Source organism: Salvelinus fontinalis, chromosome 12, assembly GCF_029448725.1.
Source record: "Salvelinus fontinalis isolate EN_2023a chromosome 12, ASM2944872v1, whole genome shotgun sequence".
Classification (NCBI taxonomy): Eukaryota; Metazoa; Chordata; class Actinopteri; order Salmoniformes; family Salmonidae; genus Salvelinus; species Salvelinus fontinalis.
The window spans coordinates 28,986,769-29,008,486 of record NC_074676.1 but is presented as its reverse complement, the minus strand read 5'-3'; the positions used below and the strand labels follow the sequence as shown (position 1 = coordinate 29,008,486).

Below are 21,718 nucleotides of genomic sequence, written 5' to 3'. Positions count from 1 at the left end.
CTAAAAATACTTGAATCAGTTATACAACCCATTGCCCTTTATGATTGTGAGGTCTGGGGTCTGGTCACCAACCAAGAATTCACAAAATGTGACAAACACCAAATTGAGACTGCATGCAGAATTCTGCAAAAAAAATATCCTCTGTGTACAACGTAAAACACCAAATATTGCATGCAGATCATAATTAGGCCGATACTCGCTAATTATCAAAATCCAGAAAAGAGCCGTTAAATTCTACAACAACCTGAAAGGAAGCAACTCCCAAACCTTCGATAACAAAGCCATCACTTACAGGGAAATAAACCTAGAGAAGAGTCCCCTAGGCAAGCTGGTCCTGGGGCTCTGTTCACAAACACAAACACACACTTTCTGCTTTAACCTAACCACACTGCTAACTTCATGCCTAATCCTAACCTTAAATTAAGACCAAGAAGCAAAGTAAAGTAAAGGTAATGGCGGACTGAACGAAGTTATGTAGAGCACCTCAAGATAAAACATAATATTCGAAATATCTGCTAAATAGACTAAAATATTAGCACTACATAATCTGGTGAGTGATAAACCTTCAATCTGGATAATAACACAAAACAAATCCTAAGACTAGAGACATTTATCGACAAATATTACGAACACAGACAACAACCAAACATGACGGAGAATAAGACAGGGGAACTGTTTACAAAACGCAAGCGAGATTCTTCGACAGATACTGACGATTTAATATTCTCACCACCGGGAATGGTAAAGGTCGAAACTGATCTGTTAAAATCAATAAATGACAAACTGGGTTTACTTGAATTACTTAGTAAGGATATAAAAGAGTTAAAGGCAAGCCTAGAGATGAGTGATGAAAAAGCTGCGACATTGGAGAAGGAAACACACGCGCTAAAAGGGACAGTCAATAAGATTCAAACCGAAATGAATGGAATTAAAAAAGAGAACATCGTTCTGAAAGAAGCCTTACTGGAGATTCAAACTAGATCCATGAGAGAGAATTTGGTACTTACAGGTATCCAAGAAAAAGAAGGAGAAGTTCCTGAATCTATAGTTAGAGAGTTCCTCCGTACAGCGCTTCAGATTCCATGCGAAGTTGTCGACAAAATCCAACTTGAACGTGTTCACCGCTTCGGACAGAGAGGGCAGAGGTACGAACGCCCAATCGTTGCAAAATTTGCTTCATTTAAAGATAAAATAATGGTTAAAAGCCTAGGTAAAAGACTTGCTGGGACCAAAATTGGCATGAATGATCAGTTTCCGAAAGAAATTGCAGAACGGCGCAAAGTTCTGTATCCAATTTTCAAAGAAAACAGATTAAAAGCGAAACGAGTAGCTCTCGTCGTTGATAAACTATATATTGATAACCAGTTGTTCAGAGACACAAAGACTACTCCATGGTTATTTTAAAATTTACAAAATTCTCATAGACGAGGAAAATAAACACAATTCAAGCCCGGTTACTGATTGTAACAATACAACAAAAAATATAGCTTTTTTATAAATCTTCACATATAATTAATTGAACACACAAGCACTATTTTTACACAGTGAAGATAAAAACTAAGTAAACAGAAGGCACAGTATGTGTGGATGGTATGGTTTGTGTTTATTTTATTTTTTATCTTATTTGTTATGTTTGGAAAGTTGAGTGAGTGAGTAATGAAATGGTTGCATATCCCAGAGCCAATGTATTGCTGTGAGCCGGGTATGAGAGGGCTTTCAATGTTGTTCAGATGATGGATATACTTTTATAATGAATTATACGTCTTATTTATTTATTGTCCTATCATGGAAAACTAAATTTTTTTTATCTTAATAAATTATATCTAATTATTATCCTATTTTAATGGTACTGTCTATGGCCCTATACCCTAGACACCCACCTGAATGACCCAGATATTAAGGAGAAGTCCCTAACTGTTTTATGTGCTCGCTGTAAGCGGTCTATATGCAGCTAAAATGAGGTCAGAGACCAAGAGCAGCACTGCCCCCTCAAGATTCTGAGCCTGCTTGGCAGGGTTGGTCCTGCAAAGCCAAAGCCCCCTAAAGGGAGAGGAAAATATACAAGGAATTTCTCAAAGCTGCTAATGAGAACCTTGACGACCTTGTACCTAGCCAGTGGGGATTCCGGTGGGGTACCCCCACCCAGGCAGTGGCAGTGCTGGCAACACTAGCTGCAGTAACCCATGGGGAGGGGGTCACACTCGGACATTCAGAGAGGGGGTATATTATTGTGGCCCTGGTGGCACAGAATCAAGGTCGGACTGCATGGAGATGCGTGGGGACATGGTCATGACTGGTGGCCGTATTGTGGGTGTTTCTTTCAGGAATAGGGTGTACATTTGACGGCCATTATCTAGGATATGACAATGGTAAATAAATTTCAATTTTTGCTTATTCTTTTGCGCGGTCTTGCAGGCCTTCTCATGCAGCTGCAACTGCAATGGCATTTGGAAATCATGATCCATCTTGAGTTGGGCTCTGGGATGGTGCAACTGTTGAGAAAGTGAGCTTATGGTTGTGTGGGGGTAAGGGCTGAGTGTGTATGTGTGTATCCCACAACTGTTGCGAAAGAAGAAGTAAAAGATGTAAGGTACAATAGAGGATGATCCACAGCTATATATAATACAAATCGAGGTGACGGCAATGGAAATGCATATGGCAATTGATTTACTTCAATTCGGTAAATGGAACTGTATGCTCTTTTCAAAGAATGGATCCCAGTCGGTTCAGGGCTATGGGATACAGGGGGTCGAGGGTAGTCTGCCGGGCATTGGGATGACAAGCCATCTCGAGATGAGGCCTTTTAGCGGGTGGAATAGTAGGGACCAATTGGAGGTTTACTTAGTAGAAATGCAAATATCATGGTACAACTATATAGACACTCAATCATTATGTTACTTTTTAATAGTACGTTTACAAAAATATATTCTGATTAAAAGAATGAAAGGTGTGTCTCATGGTAAGTGGTGAAATAAGTATAGCCAGTTACAATTGTAATGGCTTAGCAGATAATAAGAAAAGACGATCAGTATTTACCTGGCTAAAAGAGAAGGATTATAATATTTATTGTTTACAGGAAACCCATTCAACAGTTTTAGATGAAGTTTTGTGGAAAAAGAACTGGGTGGGCAAAATATATTTCTCCCATGGGCAAAGAAATTCAAAAGGGGTGATGATCTTAATTAACAATAATTTTGATCCAAATGTGCAAATTGTCCAAACAGATCCTCAAGGTAGATGGATTATTTTAAATATGTTATTGGACAATAAACAAATATGGCTTGTTAACCTATACGGTCCGAATAATGATGATCCAAGCTTCTTTGAAAATATATATAAGAACTTATCAACTCTACAAGCAACACTAGACTCTATTATTATAATGGGAGATTTTAATACGGTCTTAAATAGCTCTATAGACCGGAAAGGAAATCACACTACAAATTATCACCCTCAGGCACTTAAGGAAATCATGAATGTCATGGATATATTGGAATTAGTGGATATATGGAGACTTAAATACCCTGATTTAGTGAGATATACATGGCGGAGGCTGAATCAAGCTAGTCGTCTTGACTACTTTCTTATACCATTCTCTCTGGCACCAAAAGTTAAAAAAGTGTTGATAGGGGATAGAATGCGGTCGGATCATCACATAATTGGCATATATATTTCTCTTACAGAATTTCCACGTGGGCGAGGATATTGGAAATTTAATCAAAGTCTACTAGATGATAAATTGTTTAGAACTAGGACAGAAGATTTTATAACTGACTTTTTCAGACATAACATAGGTACAGCAGATCCCCTTATTGTATGGGACACTTTTAAGTGTGCCTTTAGAGGCCATGCAATTCAGTACTCATCTATAAAACAAAAGCAATTTAGATCAAAAGAGTCCATATTAACAAAGGAAATTGAAGGACTAACAGTACAGTTAGATAGCAATAAAAACGGTACCATAGAGGCACAGAATAATTTAGAGGAAAAACAAAAAGAAATGGAGGAACTTATTCAAGAAAGATCCAGTGTAATATATTATAAAAATAAAGCGAACTGGATGGAATATGGGGAAAAATGCACCAAATTCTTTTTCAATCTTCAATATAGAAATGCTACCAAAAAAAATGTATTAAAACTTGTGACAAATGATGGAGTCACGCATGATTCACCAAATGATATTTTGAAAGAGGAAGTAAAGTACTTTAAGAATATGTTTTCGTTTCAGGCTCCTCCATCTCCACTAACTGAAACTAATTGTATGGATTTTTTTCCTATTAATAATGTAAAATTAACATCTGAACAGAAAGACTCATGTGAAGGCCAAATTACAGAGGAGGAACTGCTTGTTGCAATTGGGGCCTTTAAAGATGGGAAAACTCCAGGGCTGGATGGCATACCAGTGGAAGTATACAAAATGTTTTTTGATATACTCAAAGGACCATTATTAACTTGTTTTAACCACTCCTATATAAATGGTAGATTATCAGACACACAACAAGAAGGTCTGATATCGTTATTATTGAAACAGGACCCAAGTGGTATATATAAAGATCCAGTCCAATTAAAAAATTGGAGACCTCTTACACTTCAGTGTTGTGATGCAAAAATCCTAGCAAAATGTTTGGCGCATAGAATAAAAAAAGTTTTGTCAGATATTATTCATCCTAATCAGACAGGTTTTTTACATGGACGATATATTGGAGATAATATAAGGCAAGTACTGGAAACAATAGAACACTATGAGATATCGGGGACACCAGGCCTGGTTTTCATAGCTGATTTTGAAAAGGCTTTTGATAAAGTACGACTGGAGTTTATATATAAATGCCTAGAATATTTCAATTTTGGGGAATCTCTTATAAAATGGGTTAAAATTATGTATAGTAACCCTAGGTGTAAAATAGTAAATAATGGCTACATCTCAGAAAGTTTTAAACTATCTAGAGGAGTAAAACAAGGTTGTCCACTATCGGCATATCTATTTATTATTGCCATCGAAATGTTAGCTGTTAAAATTAGATCAAACATTAATATTAAAGGATTAGAAATCCATGGCTTAAAAACTAAGGTGTCATTGTACGCTGATGATTCATGTTTTCTTTTAAAACCACAACTAGAGTCTCTCCAGGGCCTCATAGAGGATCTAGATACCTTTGCTATCCTCTCTGGATTAAAACCAAATTATGATAAATGTACCATATTACGTATTGGATCACTAAAAAATACACATTTTATATTGCCATGTAGTTTACCAATTAAATGGTCTGACGGAGATGTGGACATACTCGGTATAAAAATCCCAAAAGAAAGAAATGATCTCACTCCAATAAATTTTTATAGAAAGTTAGCAAAAATAGATAAGATCTTGCTACCATGGAAAGGAAAATACCTGTCTATTTGTGGAAAAATCACCCTAATTAACTCTTTAGTCATATCACAGTTTACCTATTTGCTTATGGTTTTGCCTACTCCTAGTGACCTGTTTTTTAAATTATATGAACAAAAAATATTCAATTTTATTTGGAACGGCAAGCCAGATAAAATTAAAAGGGCCTATTTATATAACGAATATGAATTCGGAGGGCAGAAATTATTAAATATTAAAGCATTAGACCTCTCACTAAAGGCATCGGTCATACAAAAGTTATACTTAAATCCAAACTGGTTCTCTAGTAAACTGGTACGAATGTCTCATCCTATGTTCAAGAAGGGCCTTTTTCCCTTTATTCAGATTACACCTGCTCATTTTCAGTTGTTTGAAAAGGAAATGATCTCCAAAATATCCTTATTCTTTAAACAAGCCTTAGAAAGTTGGTTGCAATTTCAGTTTAATCCACCTGAAGGGACGGAACAAATAGTACAACAAATATTGTGGTTAAATTCAAATATAATAATTGATAAAAAAACTGTATTTATCGAAGAAATGTTTAAAAAAGGTATAATTTTTGTGAATGATATCATAAATAGGACTGGTGGAGTTATGTCACACATGCAGCTAACACAGACATATGGAAAAGTCTGCTCTACCCAAAATTACAACCAATTAATTGCAGCATTACCACAAAAATGGAAGAGGCAAGTAGAAGGGGAAAAAAGTAAGGAACTTGTATGTCGGCCCTGTATTAAAGAACAAAAATGGTTAAAGAAAAGTGTGATAAATAAAAACATATACCAATTTCATTTAAGGACCAAAAAACTAACAGCTGTGCCATACAAATTGCAAAATAGTTGGGAAGAGATTTTCGATGTACCCATTCCATGGCACATGGTTTATGAATTGATACGCAAAACAACGCCGGATTCAAAACTTCGAATTTTTCAATATAAATTACTGTACAAAATTCTTGCAACTAATAGAATGTTATATATATGGGGTATACAATCTTCCCAGCTCTGCAGATTCTGTTGTGAGGAGGCAGAGTCATTAGATCATTTATTTTGGTATTGTCCATATGTAGCTCGTTTTTGGTCACAGGTCCAGGAATGGCTGAAGAATTGCAACATTTGCCTAAAACTAACGCTACAGATAGCAATACTGGGGGATTTGAAAAGCCATAGTCAATCAATCAATAATATAATAATTATTTTGGCAAAGATGTTTATTTTTAATTTACAATCTGTAGAAGCTATGAGAATAGGAAGGTTCAGGTCTTTTGTGAAGCATCACAGCACAGTTGAGAAATGTATGGCAAATAGAAATCCGAAATGGATGATGTTGGAAGATAGATGGGAGGGGTTGGGTGGACCTGAAGGGTGGGACTAATAACAAGATAAACAATATAGGGCATACGGGATCTGTGAAATGTGTATAGGTGCGGAGCTTTTGTGAAATAGCACAGTTACAAGTGGAAATAAAATTGGATGGACAACAGAAATAGAGGAAGGACTAAGAACAAATAAGAGAGAACTATTGTAAAGTGGACTGTGTCTGTAAGATAGGTATAAGATGTAGAAATTGAAGGTAAAAGCAGAAGTGTTTATAAGTTTACTCCAATTGGGGGATTGGTGGTAGGGTCGCGGGGAATAATAATAAAGGCATATTCTTTAAAAAAGTATGTATGTCTATATAGGTATGTGTATGTATATATGTGTATATGTATGCATACGTGTATGGATATATATATTTACCCCAAAAAATATGGGGGAATGGAAATGATGCAGACAATTACATTGGAAGCAACATTCTTTCCGCAATACTAAGCTGATCCTCCCCTAAAAAAAAAAAAAAAAAAAAAAAAAAAAAAAAAACACAAACACACACCACAGAGCCCCAGGACAGCAACACATTTAGACCAACCAAATCATGAGAAAACAAAAAGATAATTATTTGACACATTGAAAAGAATTTACCAAAAAACAAAGCAAACTAGAATGCAGAATTCCTGACCACTGTGACTGACCCAAAATTAAGGGAATCTTTGACAATGTATCGACTCAGTAAGCATAGCCTTGCTATTGAGAAAGGCCGCCGAAGGCAGACCTGGCTTTTAAGAGAAGACAGGCTATGTGCACACTGCCCACAAAATGAGGTGGAAACTGAGCTGCACTTCATAACCTCCTGACAAATCTATGACCATATTAGAGACACATATTTCCCTCAGATTACACAGACCCACAAAGAATTTGAAAACAAATCCAATTTTGATAAACTCCCATATCTATTGGGTGAAATACCACAGTGTGCCATCACAGCAGCAAGATTTGTGACCTGTTGCCACAAGAAAAGGAAATTTGCACATCATTACAACACTGTATATATACATAATATGACATTTGATATGTCTTTATTCTTTTGAAACTTTTGTAAGTGTAATGTTTACTGTACATTTTTAATTGTTTATTTCACTTTTGTTTATTATCTATTTCACTTGCTTTGGCAATGTAAACATACGTTTCCTATGACAACAAAGCCCTTGAATTGAAATTGAATTGAAATTGAATTGAGAGAGACAGAAGGAGCGAGAGTGGCTGCTTGGCTGTTGAGAGAGCAGCTCCAATAAAAGCTTCACACTTCAGATTAAAGAGGTGCGAGCCAGCTGGCCAGCCCTGTAAGGAGCAGAGAGATATGGAGAGAGAAAGAGAGAGAGAAACAGAGAAAGAGGGAGGGAAAGAGATAGCGAAAGAAGGGGCACTCTGTTCCATGCTGCCACACCCGTCTGCATATACAGGCAATATCCACAAGCTGGAGAAACACTCACACATTCACACTAGGCTTGCGCGGTATACCGTATACCGAGGTATTTGGAAATAGCCACAGGATGGTTTTTCAATATTGTTAATACCGTTTAAACTACTTATTTGAAGTAAAAAAATCAATATATATTTGTAGCTTTTTAGTAAATAACTGCAGTCAACTTGTGCGATACGTTAGGAGATAAAGCAGATTGCGTTCTTCATTTCACCGGTCACATTATTTTACATGATGAAGCTTACGGTAGTTCCCCTGAACAGTCAAGTGTTTGTTTGTAAATAGCACAACAAGTTAAAGTGGGAGCAGGTGGGTCCAGCTGTGTATTGACAGGGGTCGCGCTTTATATTGAAAGTCAACAGTGTTTTTTTTTGCTTCAATCGAGTGATCGTGGTGCAACTAGTTTTTCTTCACAGAAACTACATTAGTGCAACACATTCGGCAGAAAATAGCTTCATTGTCATCAGACGTCAACAGAAGCGCAACGCTTTTGGCTAGCAGCCGCACAAGTAAATGAGCTTACAATGAAAAAGCAAGGTCTTTTTTGCGAAACGATGCATGGCCATCATATTTCTAATGTTTATCATAGAAATAATGTAGCCAACTACATTTCCTAATGTTTTTCTTAAAGTTAATCTTGCATTTTACTGGAGAAAAGTAGGCTGGCTACACTGAGAAAAGTACCGGAGTAGCTACACATCAGTTAGAGGGTTGTCTGCTGATAGAATGCCATTGGGGAATTCTCATCTGAGTGGAGAAGTGCAACTGAAGAGCAACTGGAGTCTGATGCCGAGCAGAAATTACAATAAGAAGAATTTTAGATGCGCGTTTACAAAACGCAACAAGATGTTTCTTGTTTTTTTCCTGTGTGAAAAATGAAGAATTCTGCATTAACGCGACCCCTAAGTTTAACTTGCTAGGTATCTAAGTAAGTGGCTAAATTAATAAGGTTACGGGGTATCATATTGTGATAGCTTTCTGCTGTGTTTGAGAAGTCAAAGCCCTTTGGATGAGTTAGGTATTTGTACAGCTGCCACTGCTATCTTGATTTCCTTGCGTTCTTTCTCCTCTCTGTTCTCGGCCTGTCTGCTCCTCCCCATCTTCTCAGAGCAGAGCAGGAAGGCCGAGAACAGAGAGGACGACTCCAGACTCCACACAGAGTCTGGAGTCGTGTGGAGTCTGGAGTCGTTGCTGTGTGGAGTCTGGAGTCGTTGCCCTAACAACTCCAGACTCCACACAGACACAGCGTGTACACATGCTGCTCCAGAGCCAGTACTGTTCTTCCTTCAGACAAACATGAGTCAAAACTTTGTTCAATGTCTCTCGTTCACATTTGCTTGGAAATGTCCAAACGCACCAAAAATGACATCTATATATGTATAACTTTATGAGCTGGATTGCCTGTCTTTGCAATTTGTTTATTTTCGTTTGTGCTCATTAACATATTTAGCTAGCAGCCTCCATGGAAATTTGTGAATTTTGTTAGCGTTCTGTTAATAGACGCCCAATGCTTTTTTTTTGCGCCCCCTTGTGTACTAAGCCGGTAATACCGTAAATCTCGGGATGCGAGAAGGACGGTATGATGATAAGAAAATCTGGATACCGCCCATCCCTAATTCACACTAACATACAGGTAAAAAGGGGTCCTCAACAGGACACACCCCAGTTAGGAACTCACCTCCCTGCATTCTCTCTTTTCTCCATTCTATTTCTCTCTCATACTTATTCTCTCCTCTCATTCTCTCTCTGCACGCCTCAGCTTTTTTCTCTCTTTCTGTGGCGGTCCTTCGTTTTCTCTCTCCATTAGGCAGAGAGATTCACCGCTTTGGGACAGTGACCTCTGACCTATTTCACAAATTACTTTTGAGAGGTTACTTTTGGGTCACATGCACAGACACACACACACACACACACACTGAAGCACTCTAAATTACTTCTCTGAGAATGACACAACCATAGAGGCTGGACACAACCCTGCGTCTGTCAACTCTCAAGCACTCCAGTTTATTGGGACAGAAATAGAGTTATTGTCTAAAGAAGCGCTCTGCTTCTAGCAGGAGAAAGAGATAATATAACAATCAATAGCAGCTGGGTATTTCAGATGACTAGTCCCAGAGTATTGATAGCATTGGTTTGATTAAAATATAAAGAACTTCCTGGAAAGGTCCGAGTCAGTGGTGTGCCTCCTGTTTTAGAGGGGGAACAGAACACAGCAGGGGAACGGATACCAACACAACACATGAGACGAGGCATTAGGACAGCAGCTCACATATCCTACTGTACACCTTCCTTCACCCTGTCTGTCCTCTTAAGGTCACTCTGAGGCCATGTACTGACACAGCTGATGACCCATGACCCCTGAAAGAGACATGACCTTTGCCCTCCCGCTCACACTCCAATCCAGCCTGTCAGCAGTTTGACATTGTGGACTGAACCAATAACCAATCCCAAACTATTCCCATCATCTTCATCATTCATCATCATTATTGTTGGCACCACCATCATTTAGCAATGCTGTTATAAACATGTATGTATCATCAACACTATGAATGTCATGTCTACTAAACGCATTCACCTTTTCCACTGGAGCGTTCATTCATCATGGTCTGAATACAGTATTCCAAAGCTGTCTGATTCCCTCCTTGGTACAGGCAGACAGTGTGTTGTGTGAATCCACATGTCCTGCTGCTCCCCTCCTCTCAGTGGGTGATTTATAGAAGCCAGTCAACAAGCTGAGACTAATGTGCTCTGTTCCACATCCTTTCAGAGCCTTGTGGCCAATTACCTGTTACAACACTGGGTTTATGGATTTTCATAGCTGGATAAGGATGAGTGGGTGTGTTTGTGAACACTAGAACTCTAGAACCACTGAGCCTCGAGGGTCCCGCCTTCAAGCTAATGAGCAGTCATTTTGACTGCAACATTCTAATAAATGTCATATATGCTATTGATAAAATAATCATTTGGCTATGTTTATGAAGGTCTTAGGTAACATTAGAATAATACAAAAACATTTCATTAGTTTATGTTACTGTAGGCATTATGTAAAAACAAAAAAACACAAATTACGTTGAACCAACGTGGAATAGACATTGAATTTATGTCTGTGCCCAGTGGGATGTGTTGGGGAACACGGTAAAAGCGTATTTTATAACCACAAAATAATACAAATTCCCTAAGCACAAAGACGAATGGTCAGCGAGGTCAAACTATGAAAATATCAGTAGCCTAAACATAATTCTAAGCGCCAAGTGTGAAAATCAGCAGAAAAGCAATAATGCCATTATAATGAATATAAGTGTCGATATGACAGCAGTCAAAAATAGTACATTATTGTCAGCTCGTGCTTACATGGTGTACGTTTTCACGCAATGGCATCAGTTGGATTTCATTTAGCGGCGATCCCTTGTCCAAACAATGGACACAAATCTTTGCCACTTCACTTGATTGACACACTTCCCACAAACACGTGGCTTGCAGGTGACACAGGTGTCTTGGGTTCTGTTCTTAGCTCATCTGGCCACCTGACACTGTCTCCTCCCCGGGAGCTGTGCGCAATTTGCCTCACGCAGCGGCTCGCGTGGAATCTTTGCTGCTGCCTTGGACCTCATATCTCTCATGCACTGCTTGAGCAACACGTGTGCGTTGATAGCAACCAAGTCAAGCATGTTGTAGAACACAGCAACAAGCAGCAGCGGGTGCCTCCTATCACCGAGTACAGCCGTGCCATCTGATCCAAAACATTCACACCGACCAGAAATACGCTCTTTCCACTGAATGCTCCACGGAGACACAGGATTGAAATGAACGCTTCCAGCTCAAAAATTACACAGCAATCACTGTGTACTCCAAGTAGGCCAGAGTAGACTGATAAGATGTGTTGGACTGATACAGGGTACATACCATTTTGAGATTATAATTAGAATGTACCAACATAGAATACCCCTCCCTGTTCTTCATTCACAATTGGTGATTACATAATTATAAATCGGTCGCTTCCCCTCTCCAATCAACTCACCCATTCTCCCCGATCATGCTTTACTTCCTCTGTTATATACTGTATGTGTGAAATTCATTTCGGTATAGCTTAGGTTCAGTTTCGAGGCAATTGTCAGGGTGATTATCAACTGGGCACGGCACCTTCCACTGTCGGGAGAAAGAGTGGAGCAGGCCCTATAGTTGGGAGAAAGAGTGGAGCAGGCCCTACAGTCGGGAGAAAGAGTGGAGCAAGCCTTACAGTCAGGAGAAAGAGTGGAGCAGGCCCTATAGTTGGGAGAAAGAGTGGAGCAGGCCCTACAGTCGGGAGAAAGAGTGGAGCAAGCCCTACAGTCGGGAGACGGAGTGGAGCAGGCCCTACAGGGGGGAGACGGAGTGGAGCAGGCCCTACAGTCGGGAGACGGAGTGGAGCAGGCCCTACAGTCGGGAGAAGGAGTGGAGCAGGCCCTACAGTCGGGAGAAGGAGTGGAGCAGGTCCTACAGTCGTGAGAAGGAGTGGAGCAGGCCCTACAGTCGGGAGAAGGAGTAGAGCAGGCCCTACAGTCGGGAGAAGGAGTGGAGCAGGCCCTACAGTCGGGAGAAGGAGTGGAGCAGGCCCTACAGTCGGGAGACGGAGTGGAGCAGGCCCTACAGTCGGGAGACGGAGTGGAGCAGGCCCTACAGTCGGGAGATGGAGTGGAGCAGGCCCTACAGTCGGGAGAAGGGGGCATGAATGACATGCCCTCCTAAAACTGGATATTACTCCAGTTCTGTTTGTGATATTACAATTCTAACAACGGCAGTGTGCTATATAGACTTATTTTGGAAAAGTCAAGGACAGAGGGGAGCATGACTTTAAAAATGGCAGAGTAAAAAATAAAATACAATTATGAGCAGTAAAAATAACTGCTTTAGCAGTTCTGGTGTTAAAATTCAGTGGTTGAATATATGGGTGTCTGTTGGTGTGACAGTTTGTGTATTTCTTTCGATAAAGGTGTTTGGGAGGCCATCGCTACAGTAGAATGGCAGGAGCACGCAATGCTCTGCTTACTAATGTGTGTGACTGTGTGTGTGTGTGTGTGTGTGTGTGTGTGTGTGTGCGTGCGTGCGTGCGTGCGTGCGTGCGTGCGTGCGTGTGCGTGTGTGTGTGTGTGTACATGCGTCCATGCTTGCGCTTGTCTGTCTGTCTGTGCCTGTGTGTGTGCAGTTGTAGTCCATTCCCTCAGTGCTACACTCTACAGAGTGGTAGAGAGACTCACTTTTCTCTCCTTGTCTCCGTACTCCAGGCCAAGGGTGTCCATGGCACGGACGATGGCAGCTAGAGACTGGATTGTGTTGCTGTAGACCACAGGCTTGTACTGCTTCACATCATCTCCAGAGAAGCCATCCTCATGGATAATCCTGCAAACATGAACATGATTCATAGGTCAAATAGGCATTTACCTAAACAAGGACATCATGTCCATGGCACACACTGTCGACAGGCACGCAGAGGCACACATGCTGTATCACACATAAAGCACCCAGGCACAACCACATGCATGCCCCCCCTACACACACACACACACACACACACACACAACCCTGAGCTCCTCTCCCTTTCTCAGCCTGGCTCCATTTTAATTCTGTTTTCCTTTCATTTGCTCCGTTGCTGCTGTAACTGGCCGGGGGAGAGAGGGGAAGATCTGAGAGTTTCTCCCACACCCAGCAGACAGAGACAGAACCAGTCCAGGACCAGATGTAGAGAGTGTGACCCATTAGGCAGAGACACATTGACCCCAGGCCTGAGATCTCCTCTTCATGACACAAACACCACAGCAGGGAGAGGCTCAGCCTATTAAACCCCAGCTCCACCAGAACACTACAGGCACCATTAACACCTGAGCCGCACCCTCCCATTGGCCCTGATATCCAGCCTCCCATTGGCCCTGATATCCAGCCTCCCGTCCATTCAATGGGTCAGATAGAGCATGATCTCCTATCAAGAAAGAGTAAAGTCTGAGCATTGTGTTTGTGAAAGTGAGTGTGAACTTTGTAGCAGGCCAAGCATATAAAAAGAAAGAGCAGAGAAATGTCAGTGCCCTAAGCCGTGACTTACTGCATGAGAGAGAGGGAGAGCGGCCCAGCCCGTGGAGCCTGCCACTGCACACAGATACTGTTTGTGATCCTCCGACAGCAACCTGCTTGCTCTGCAGTGGCCTTTCCTGAGACTCTTTCCAATGACTTCCAATGAATCACTACTCTCTCAATACACTGACAAGCCTAAACGTGCCCTGTTCTCCTACTGCTGTGTGTGGGTGAGTATGTGTGTGTGCGTGTTCGTACGCGCATGCGTTTAGTGACAGCTACTTATCTACAGCTCAGTAGTAATGCTGCTGTAAGTCAGACAGATGTGTGTCAACGGCAAGGTTGATACTGCCTCTTATCTCCCCTGTGCTCTCCCTTTCGTCTCTGTCTCTCTCTCATTCAATAATAATCACCCCATCATGAAGGCTTTATCTTTGGGTGTAATAAAACAGCAGGGCACACACTGGTCCTGCACTGCTGGGACCTGGGGACCTGAGAGGGGAGAGGGTTCCTACTCTCCCCAGCACAGAGCACACATGGAAGGGGTGAGTAGAGGACAGGTGGGATGGGAGCCTATTGTCAAATGTGTGTAGTTGTGACTCATTACTTTGACATCACATAATGCTGTGGTCAATGACTCTGGTATGGATCGCATGAGCTTAGGTCCTCTCCAGGAGCAATGAAAGCTCTGTAGGTTGGACAAACTGTTTTCCTTCCTCTTTAATATACTTGCTTTACCATTGCTGGCACTGTGTCTGGTAGACCAGATGTGCCCTGGCAGAGATAGGTGTGTGCCAGCCAAGCCTCTGTGCCAGGGGCAGGTGCAATGGTTTTGTTTTCGGAGGATGTATTGAGCCAAGCCGCACAAAGACACCCCTCCCTCCTATCGTTCCACTGGGGGAACTAAGAGGCAGGTTAACACCTGGCAAATATCATTACCTAAATAAAGATCTGCCAACCAACCCTGAGTCTGTTACTCTGCTCTGAACAACATGTTCCAATGGACCACCATCACCCTGGACATTACATTTACTAAACAAACACTGCTGCTCAATGTTTTAACCACAGAAACAACAGAAAGCAGAATATACATCTCTTCACACTGATTCATTGGGGTGATCCATACTGACCACAACTCTATTTGAACCATGACCCTACACAACCGCATGTCTCTAAATTACCATTAAAACAACCCTCTACAGCTGCCACCTTGCCAACTTTCAGTCAATATCAAGTTGAGCCAATATCACCCAGCACTGCTGCCAGCTGTGCCTCTGTTTTCCAACATGCTGAAACTGAAGTCAGCGCACCATCTCAGGTGACTGATAAATGATTCAGTTAATAAAAATAAGACATGTTTAAGTCATCTGTAAGTCACAATAAAGCGAAGGACACATCCCAGAGGATTCTGATTCCCACAGGGGTTGACTGGCTCATTGATCTGTTTCTGATAGGAGACAATGAAAGGACTGCAAGGCCTTAAGGTGTCCTCATACTAGATTGGTTGGCTCCTAACAGAACATGGCTAGGCGTAAGCCAATGTCTGTGCTTGCAAACTCCCTTAAAAGACCTCCCTCTTGAGACACAGTAGCAACAACATAGCCAGTAACACTTCCTCAAAATAGTCGGAATTAATGTAAGATAAATCAAGAAATGTATTTTTGCCGAGGAGGTCTTAGTTGCGCAATTTTACATCTAGCTAAGATATTTGGTGCAGTATTTCGCAAGCAAAACATTTGCATGAAAACTAGTCATCTCTCGTTGAATGACAACAAACAATGAATTGAAGAATCTTGTCCGTAGTTCCTAACCCCCCTACTGTTGACCAATCACAAACAAAGGGTCGTAGACTTTGGCTACCAAACTTCGACTTTCCTCAAGAAAAAAATGTGTGTGCGAACAGCTGAAAAAAAACTGCCGAAAACATAATATTGCATCATGGTTGGGATGGTGTCTTCGGCTTGCAAGCCTCCCCCTTTTTCATCCAAACATAACTATTGTCATTATGGCCAAACAGTTCTATTTTTGTTTCATCAGACCAGAAGACATTTCTTCAAAGTATGATCTTTGTCCCCATGTGCAGTTGCAAACCGTAGTCTGGCTTTTTTATGGCGGTTTTGGAGCAGTGGCTTCTTCCTTGCTAAGCGGCCTTTCAGGTCATGTCGATATAGGACTCGTTTACTGTGGATATAGATACTTTTGTACCTGTTTCCTCCAGCATCTTCACAAGGTCCTTTGCTGTTGTTCGTGGATTGATTTGCACTTTTCGCACCAAAGTACATTCATCTCTAGGAGACGGAACGCGACTCCTTCCTGAGTGGTTTGACGGCTGCGTGGTCCCATGGTGTTTATACTTGCGTACTATTTTTTGTACAGATGAATGTGGTACCTTCAGGCGTTTGGAAATTGCTCCCAAAGATGAACCAGTTGTGGAGGTCTACAATTTTTTCCTGAGGTCTTGGCTGATTTCTTTAGATTTTCCCATGATGTCAAGCAAAGAGGCACTGAGTTTGAAGGTAGGCCTTGAAACACATTCACAGGTACACCTCCAATTGACTCAAATTATGTAAATTAGTCTATCAGAAGCTTCTAAAGCCATGACATCATTTTTGGGAATTTTCCAAGCTGTTTAAAGGCAAAGTCAACTTAGTGTATGTAAACTTCTGACCCACTGGAATTGTGATACAGTAAATTATAAATTAAATAATCTGTCTGTAAACAATTGTTGGAAAAATGACTCGTGCCATGCACACAGTAATGTCCTAACCGACTTGCCAAAACTATAGTTTGTTAACAAGATATTTGTGGAGTGGTTGAAAAACGAGTTTTATGACCCCAACCTAAGTGTATGTAAACTTCCGACTTCAACTGTATATACAGTACCAGTCAAAAGTTTGGACACACCTACTCATTCAAGGGTTGGCTACTTTGAAGAATCTGAAATATAAAAATACATTTTGATTTGTTTAACACATGGGATCTTTACAACATGATCAAAATGTGTTTCAGCAAGGTGTCATAGCAAACGAGTATCATGAAATACATACACCCAGTGGCTTACCAAAAACAGGGCACACTGAAACTTGACCATAGACCTTATATATAGGACTTGACAGAGAAATGTCAGCTAGTTAGGCTAGCTAACTGCAGCTAGATATACCCTGCTAGCTGTCAGCTTGGCTAAACAGTAAACACAGAACATCACGTCCCTGATTTGAGTCCTAGGCAGCGCATGCAGTCAGGAGCGGAAGACAGGAAAAAATGTGCGTCTTAAATGTATTTTTAATCTGCCGATTATAACAGTGACCATGGTCATATGGCTGACAAATAACCGTCGTCCAAAATTCCATGACCATCGCAAAATGTCTTTGCTTTTCATGAATGAGGACGTTTCTCATTTTGGTCTCTCTGGGCTGTCTGTCAGGTAGAGATGAGGGGGTGGGGAAGGCAGCCACTGGGGAGGACAGAACAGAGCACATTAGGCCCTCCTGGGTCTCTGACACGTGGAGATCTGTGACCTGTTACCGCTACAGTACCACCACATTACTCTCACTGCCTTTCACCAAACACAGAGGGAGGGAGGGAGGGAGGGAGGGAAAACTAAGGCTGAGGAAGTGATAGAGTTCTTCCAGGAAGTGGTGGTGATTTTGCATTCTAGCCATGTACTGTACTGACTGACTAAATGCTATACTTGTTTTCCCCATAGGAAAAACTGTTTACATATTGCTTTTTGTCTTGCAGTACATTAGAGCTTTGCATTCTGTTCAGGTTCCTTTGACCCATTTCACTGTTGAGAGGAGTACGAGGGGAGGAGTGTGGATTTTTGAGCCAGTAATTTTGAGTTTGCAAATCATCATGCCACACAAATATGCAGTATGCATGAACACACAAACACACCCACCGACACCCATTCAAGGGCACACACACCCACTCTGTTAGTCTTTATCAATCTTAGTGGCATGTGGTTTCCGTGCTGCTCACTAAGAAGACCCTTTGTCCTCACAGCGCGCTCGAGTGCTGTTGCTGTCATCAGCCCCAGGACACAGCTACTTATCCCCTGTTTCATTCCCTACCAGCGTGGGGGGACTATTTATAACCTCTGCAATCAGAGGAGCGCTACCTCCCTAGCATCAGCTGCTCCAGCCTTTAGCACCAATCTGTCCCCCACACCCTGAGGTCGACCCACAGACACACACACAATGGCACACTATTTCCTATTAAGTGCACTACTTTTGATCAGGGCCCATAGGGGTCTGACTAAAAGTAGTGCATTATATAGGGAATACGGTGCCATTTGGGATGCACCACAGACACAGCCAGGCCTACGACAGCACCACACTAATCCCACGACAGACACAGCCAGGCCTACGACAGCACCACACTAATCCCACCACAGACACAGCCAGGCCTACGACAGCACCACACTAATCCCACCACAGACACAGCCAGGCCTACGACAGCACCACACTAATCCCACCACAGACACAGCCAGGCCTACGACAGCACCACACTAATCCCACCACAGACACAGCCAGGCCTACGACAGCACCACACTAAACCCACCACAGACACAGCCAGGCCTACGACAGCACCACACTAATCCCACCACAGACACAGCCAGGTCTACAACAGCACCACACTAATCCCACGACAGACACAGCCAGGCCTATGACAGCACCACACTAATCCCACCACAGACACAGCCAGGCCTACGACAGCACCACACTAATCCCACCACAGACACAGACAGGCCTACGACAGCACCACACTAATCCCACCACAGACACAGCCAGGCCTACGACAGCACCACACTAATCCCACAACAGACACAGCCAGGCCTACAACAGCACCACACTAATCCCACAACAGACACAGCCAGGCCTACGACAGCACCACACTAATCCCACCACAGACACAGCCAGGCCTACGACAGCACCACACTAATCCCACCACAGACACAGCCAGGCCTACGACAGCACCACACTAATCCCACCACAGACACAGACAGGCCTACGACAGCACCACACTAATCCCACCACAGACACAGCCAGGCCTACGACAGCACCACACTAATCCCACAACAGACACAGCCAGGCCTACGACAGCACCACACTAATCCCACCACAGACACAGCCAGGCCTACGACAGCACCACACTAATCCCACCACAGACACAGCCAGGCCTACGACAGCACCACACTAATCCCACAACAGACACAGCCAGGACTACGACAGCACCACACTAATCCCACAACAGACACAGCCAGGCCTACGACAGCACCACACTAATCCCACAACAGACACAGCCAGGCCTACGACAGCACCACACTAATCTCACAACAGACACAGCCAGGCCTACGACAGCACCACACTAATCCCACAACAGACACAGCCAGGCCTACGACAGCACCACACTAATCCCACCACAGGAACAGGCACACAGCATCTGCTGTCAACTTCCATCTCACATTGACTTTCTGCTATATTCATACAAATACACAACAGTAATTGTGTATAGGGTGTTCCTAAGGACCCACTGTGTTTTCTCCTCCCCCCTCTCTTTCCCCATCTCTATCACTCACTCTCCCTCTCCATGACTGTGTCTGCTGATCCCTCCTCTCACTCTCTTTCCCCATCTCTATCACTCACTCTCCCTCTCCATGACTGTGTCTGCTGATCCCTCCTCTCACTCTCTTTCCCCATCTCTATCACTCACTCTCCCTCTCCATGACTGTGTCTGCTGATCCCTCCTCTCACTCTCTTTCCCCATCTCTATCACTCACTCTCCCTCTCCATGACTGTGTCTGCTGATCCCTCCTCTCACTCTCTTTCCTCATCTCTATCACTCACTCTCCCTCTCCATGACTGTGTCTGCTGATCCCTCCTCTCACTCTCTTTCCCCATCTCTATCACTCACTTTCCCTCTCCATGACTGTGTCTGCTGATCCCTCCTCTCACTCTCTTTCCCCATCTCTATCACTCACTCTCCCTCTCCATGACTGTGTCTGCTGATCCCTCCTCTCACTCTCTTTCCCCATCTCTATCACTCACTCTCCCTCTCCATGACTGTTTCTGCTGATCCCTCCTCTCACTCTCTTTCCCCATCTCTATCACTCACTCTCCCTCTCCATGACTGTGTCTGCTGATCCCTCCTCTCACTCTCTTTCCCCATCTCTATCACTCACTCTCCCTCTCCATGACTGTGTCTGCTGATCCCTCCTCTCACTCTCTTTCCCCATCTCTATCACTCACTCTCCCTCTCCATGACTGTGTCTGCTGATCCCTCCTCTCACTCTCTTTCCCCATCTCTATCACTCACTCTCCCTCTCCATGACTGTGTCTGCTGATCCCTCCTCTCACTCTCTTTCCCCATCTCTATCACTCACTCTCCCTCTCCATGACTGTTTCTGCTGATCCCTCCTCTCACTCTCTTTCCCCATCTCTATCACTCACTCTCCCTCTCCATGACTGTGTCTGCTGATCTCTCCTCTCACCTCCCAGTCATCCACCTACACCACTTCGACGACACATACCCGTCCCAGGTAATGTACTTTTGTATTAAATTAAATTAAAATCTTCCCACGAGTGAATCTAGCTGAACACTGGTCTAGTCTCTCCCTAGATTTAAATTTCTCTTTGAGAGATGTCTTCCAGCCTACCTCCGGAGGTAGTGCTGAAGACATCTACACAACATACCCCCCTCTGAGTGGTATAGTGTAAAGACAATGGGGGTTTCTCGTTTGGGCAAAAGACCGTCCTCCGTCCTCTCTCCTCCGTGACCCAGGAAAAAAAGTGGTTGAGTGGTCGAAGAGTGTGTCAATTCGTTAGTAGGCAAGTGTCCTCCCCTTCTCGACAGCCACCTTCCATCGAGGATACTCATGTGTATCCTACTGCGCAAGAGTTTAGAAATCCACCCCCCTCTTTGAATCAGCTTTTGTTTTGTCAGAGGAGAAAAACATGCACACATTTAAGAACAATATGCTACTTATCGTTTTATCTATAAATGTCTTGCACAACTAACTAATTTGTTTTGATCACTTTACACATTTATTTTGGGATCAGTGTTGCAAATCTGTTGTTGAACAGAGATAGATCTTACTACACATATGTTACTAATGTAAATCCACCCTAAGAGACAAATCCTGCAATTGAGATTATGAAGTGTCCTCCATCAGTTGGGTCGTGGAAGCAGGGTGATGGGTGCTAGAGAGGGTGACAGTGATTTGGAGTTTGCTTCACACTCGGCCTTGATCAGTCACAAACACTGAATAATTAGTCAGAGGTCTGCATGTGTACAGCTATCATTAAATCCTTCTCTCACCCCAGCCCCTCCCACACCCCTCCCTAAACAGCAGCTACTTGTTCACTTATTCACAGTCCTCTGCCTCAACCCCTCCTCCTCTCCTCCTTTCCCTCCTGGCAGTTTGTCATCCTGTAATTATATCTGCCATTGTCATCTCTCCTGGAACCCAAGGAGGAGGAGGAG

The 21,718-nt window shown here is 42.7% G+C and overlaps 1 protein-coding gene across 2 annotated transcripts in view; it reads right to left on the bottom strand.

Moving 5' to 3' along the window:
- The window catches only part of LOC129867107 (guanine nucleotide-binding protein G(o) subunit alpha-like), a 210,212-nt gene that overhangs the window by 134,402 nt on the left and 54,092 nt on the right, over positions 1-21,718 (bottom strand). For both annotated transcript variants that reach the window (XM_055940284.1, XM_055940283.1), the window contains exon 3: positions 13,426-13,567. In XM_055940284.1, the coding sequence (XP_055796259.1) occupies positions 13,426-13,567 (142 nt within the window). The remainder of the gene's footprint in view (positions 1-13,425; positions 13,568-21,718) is intronic.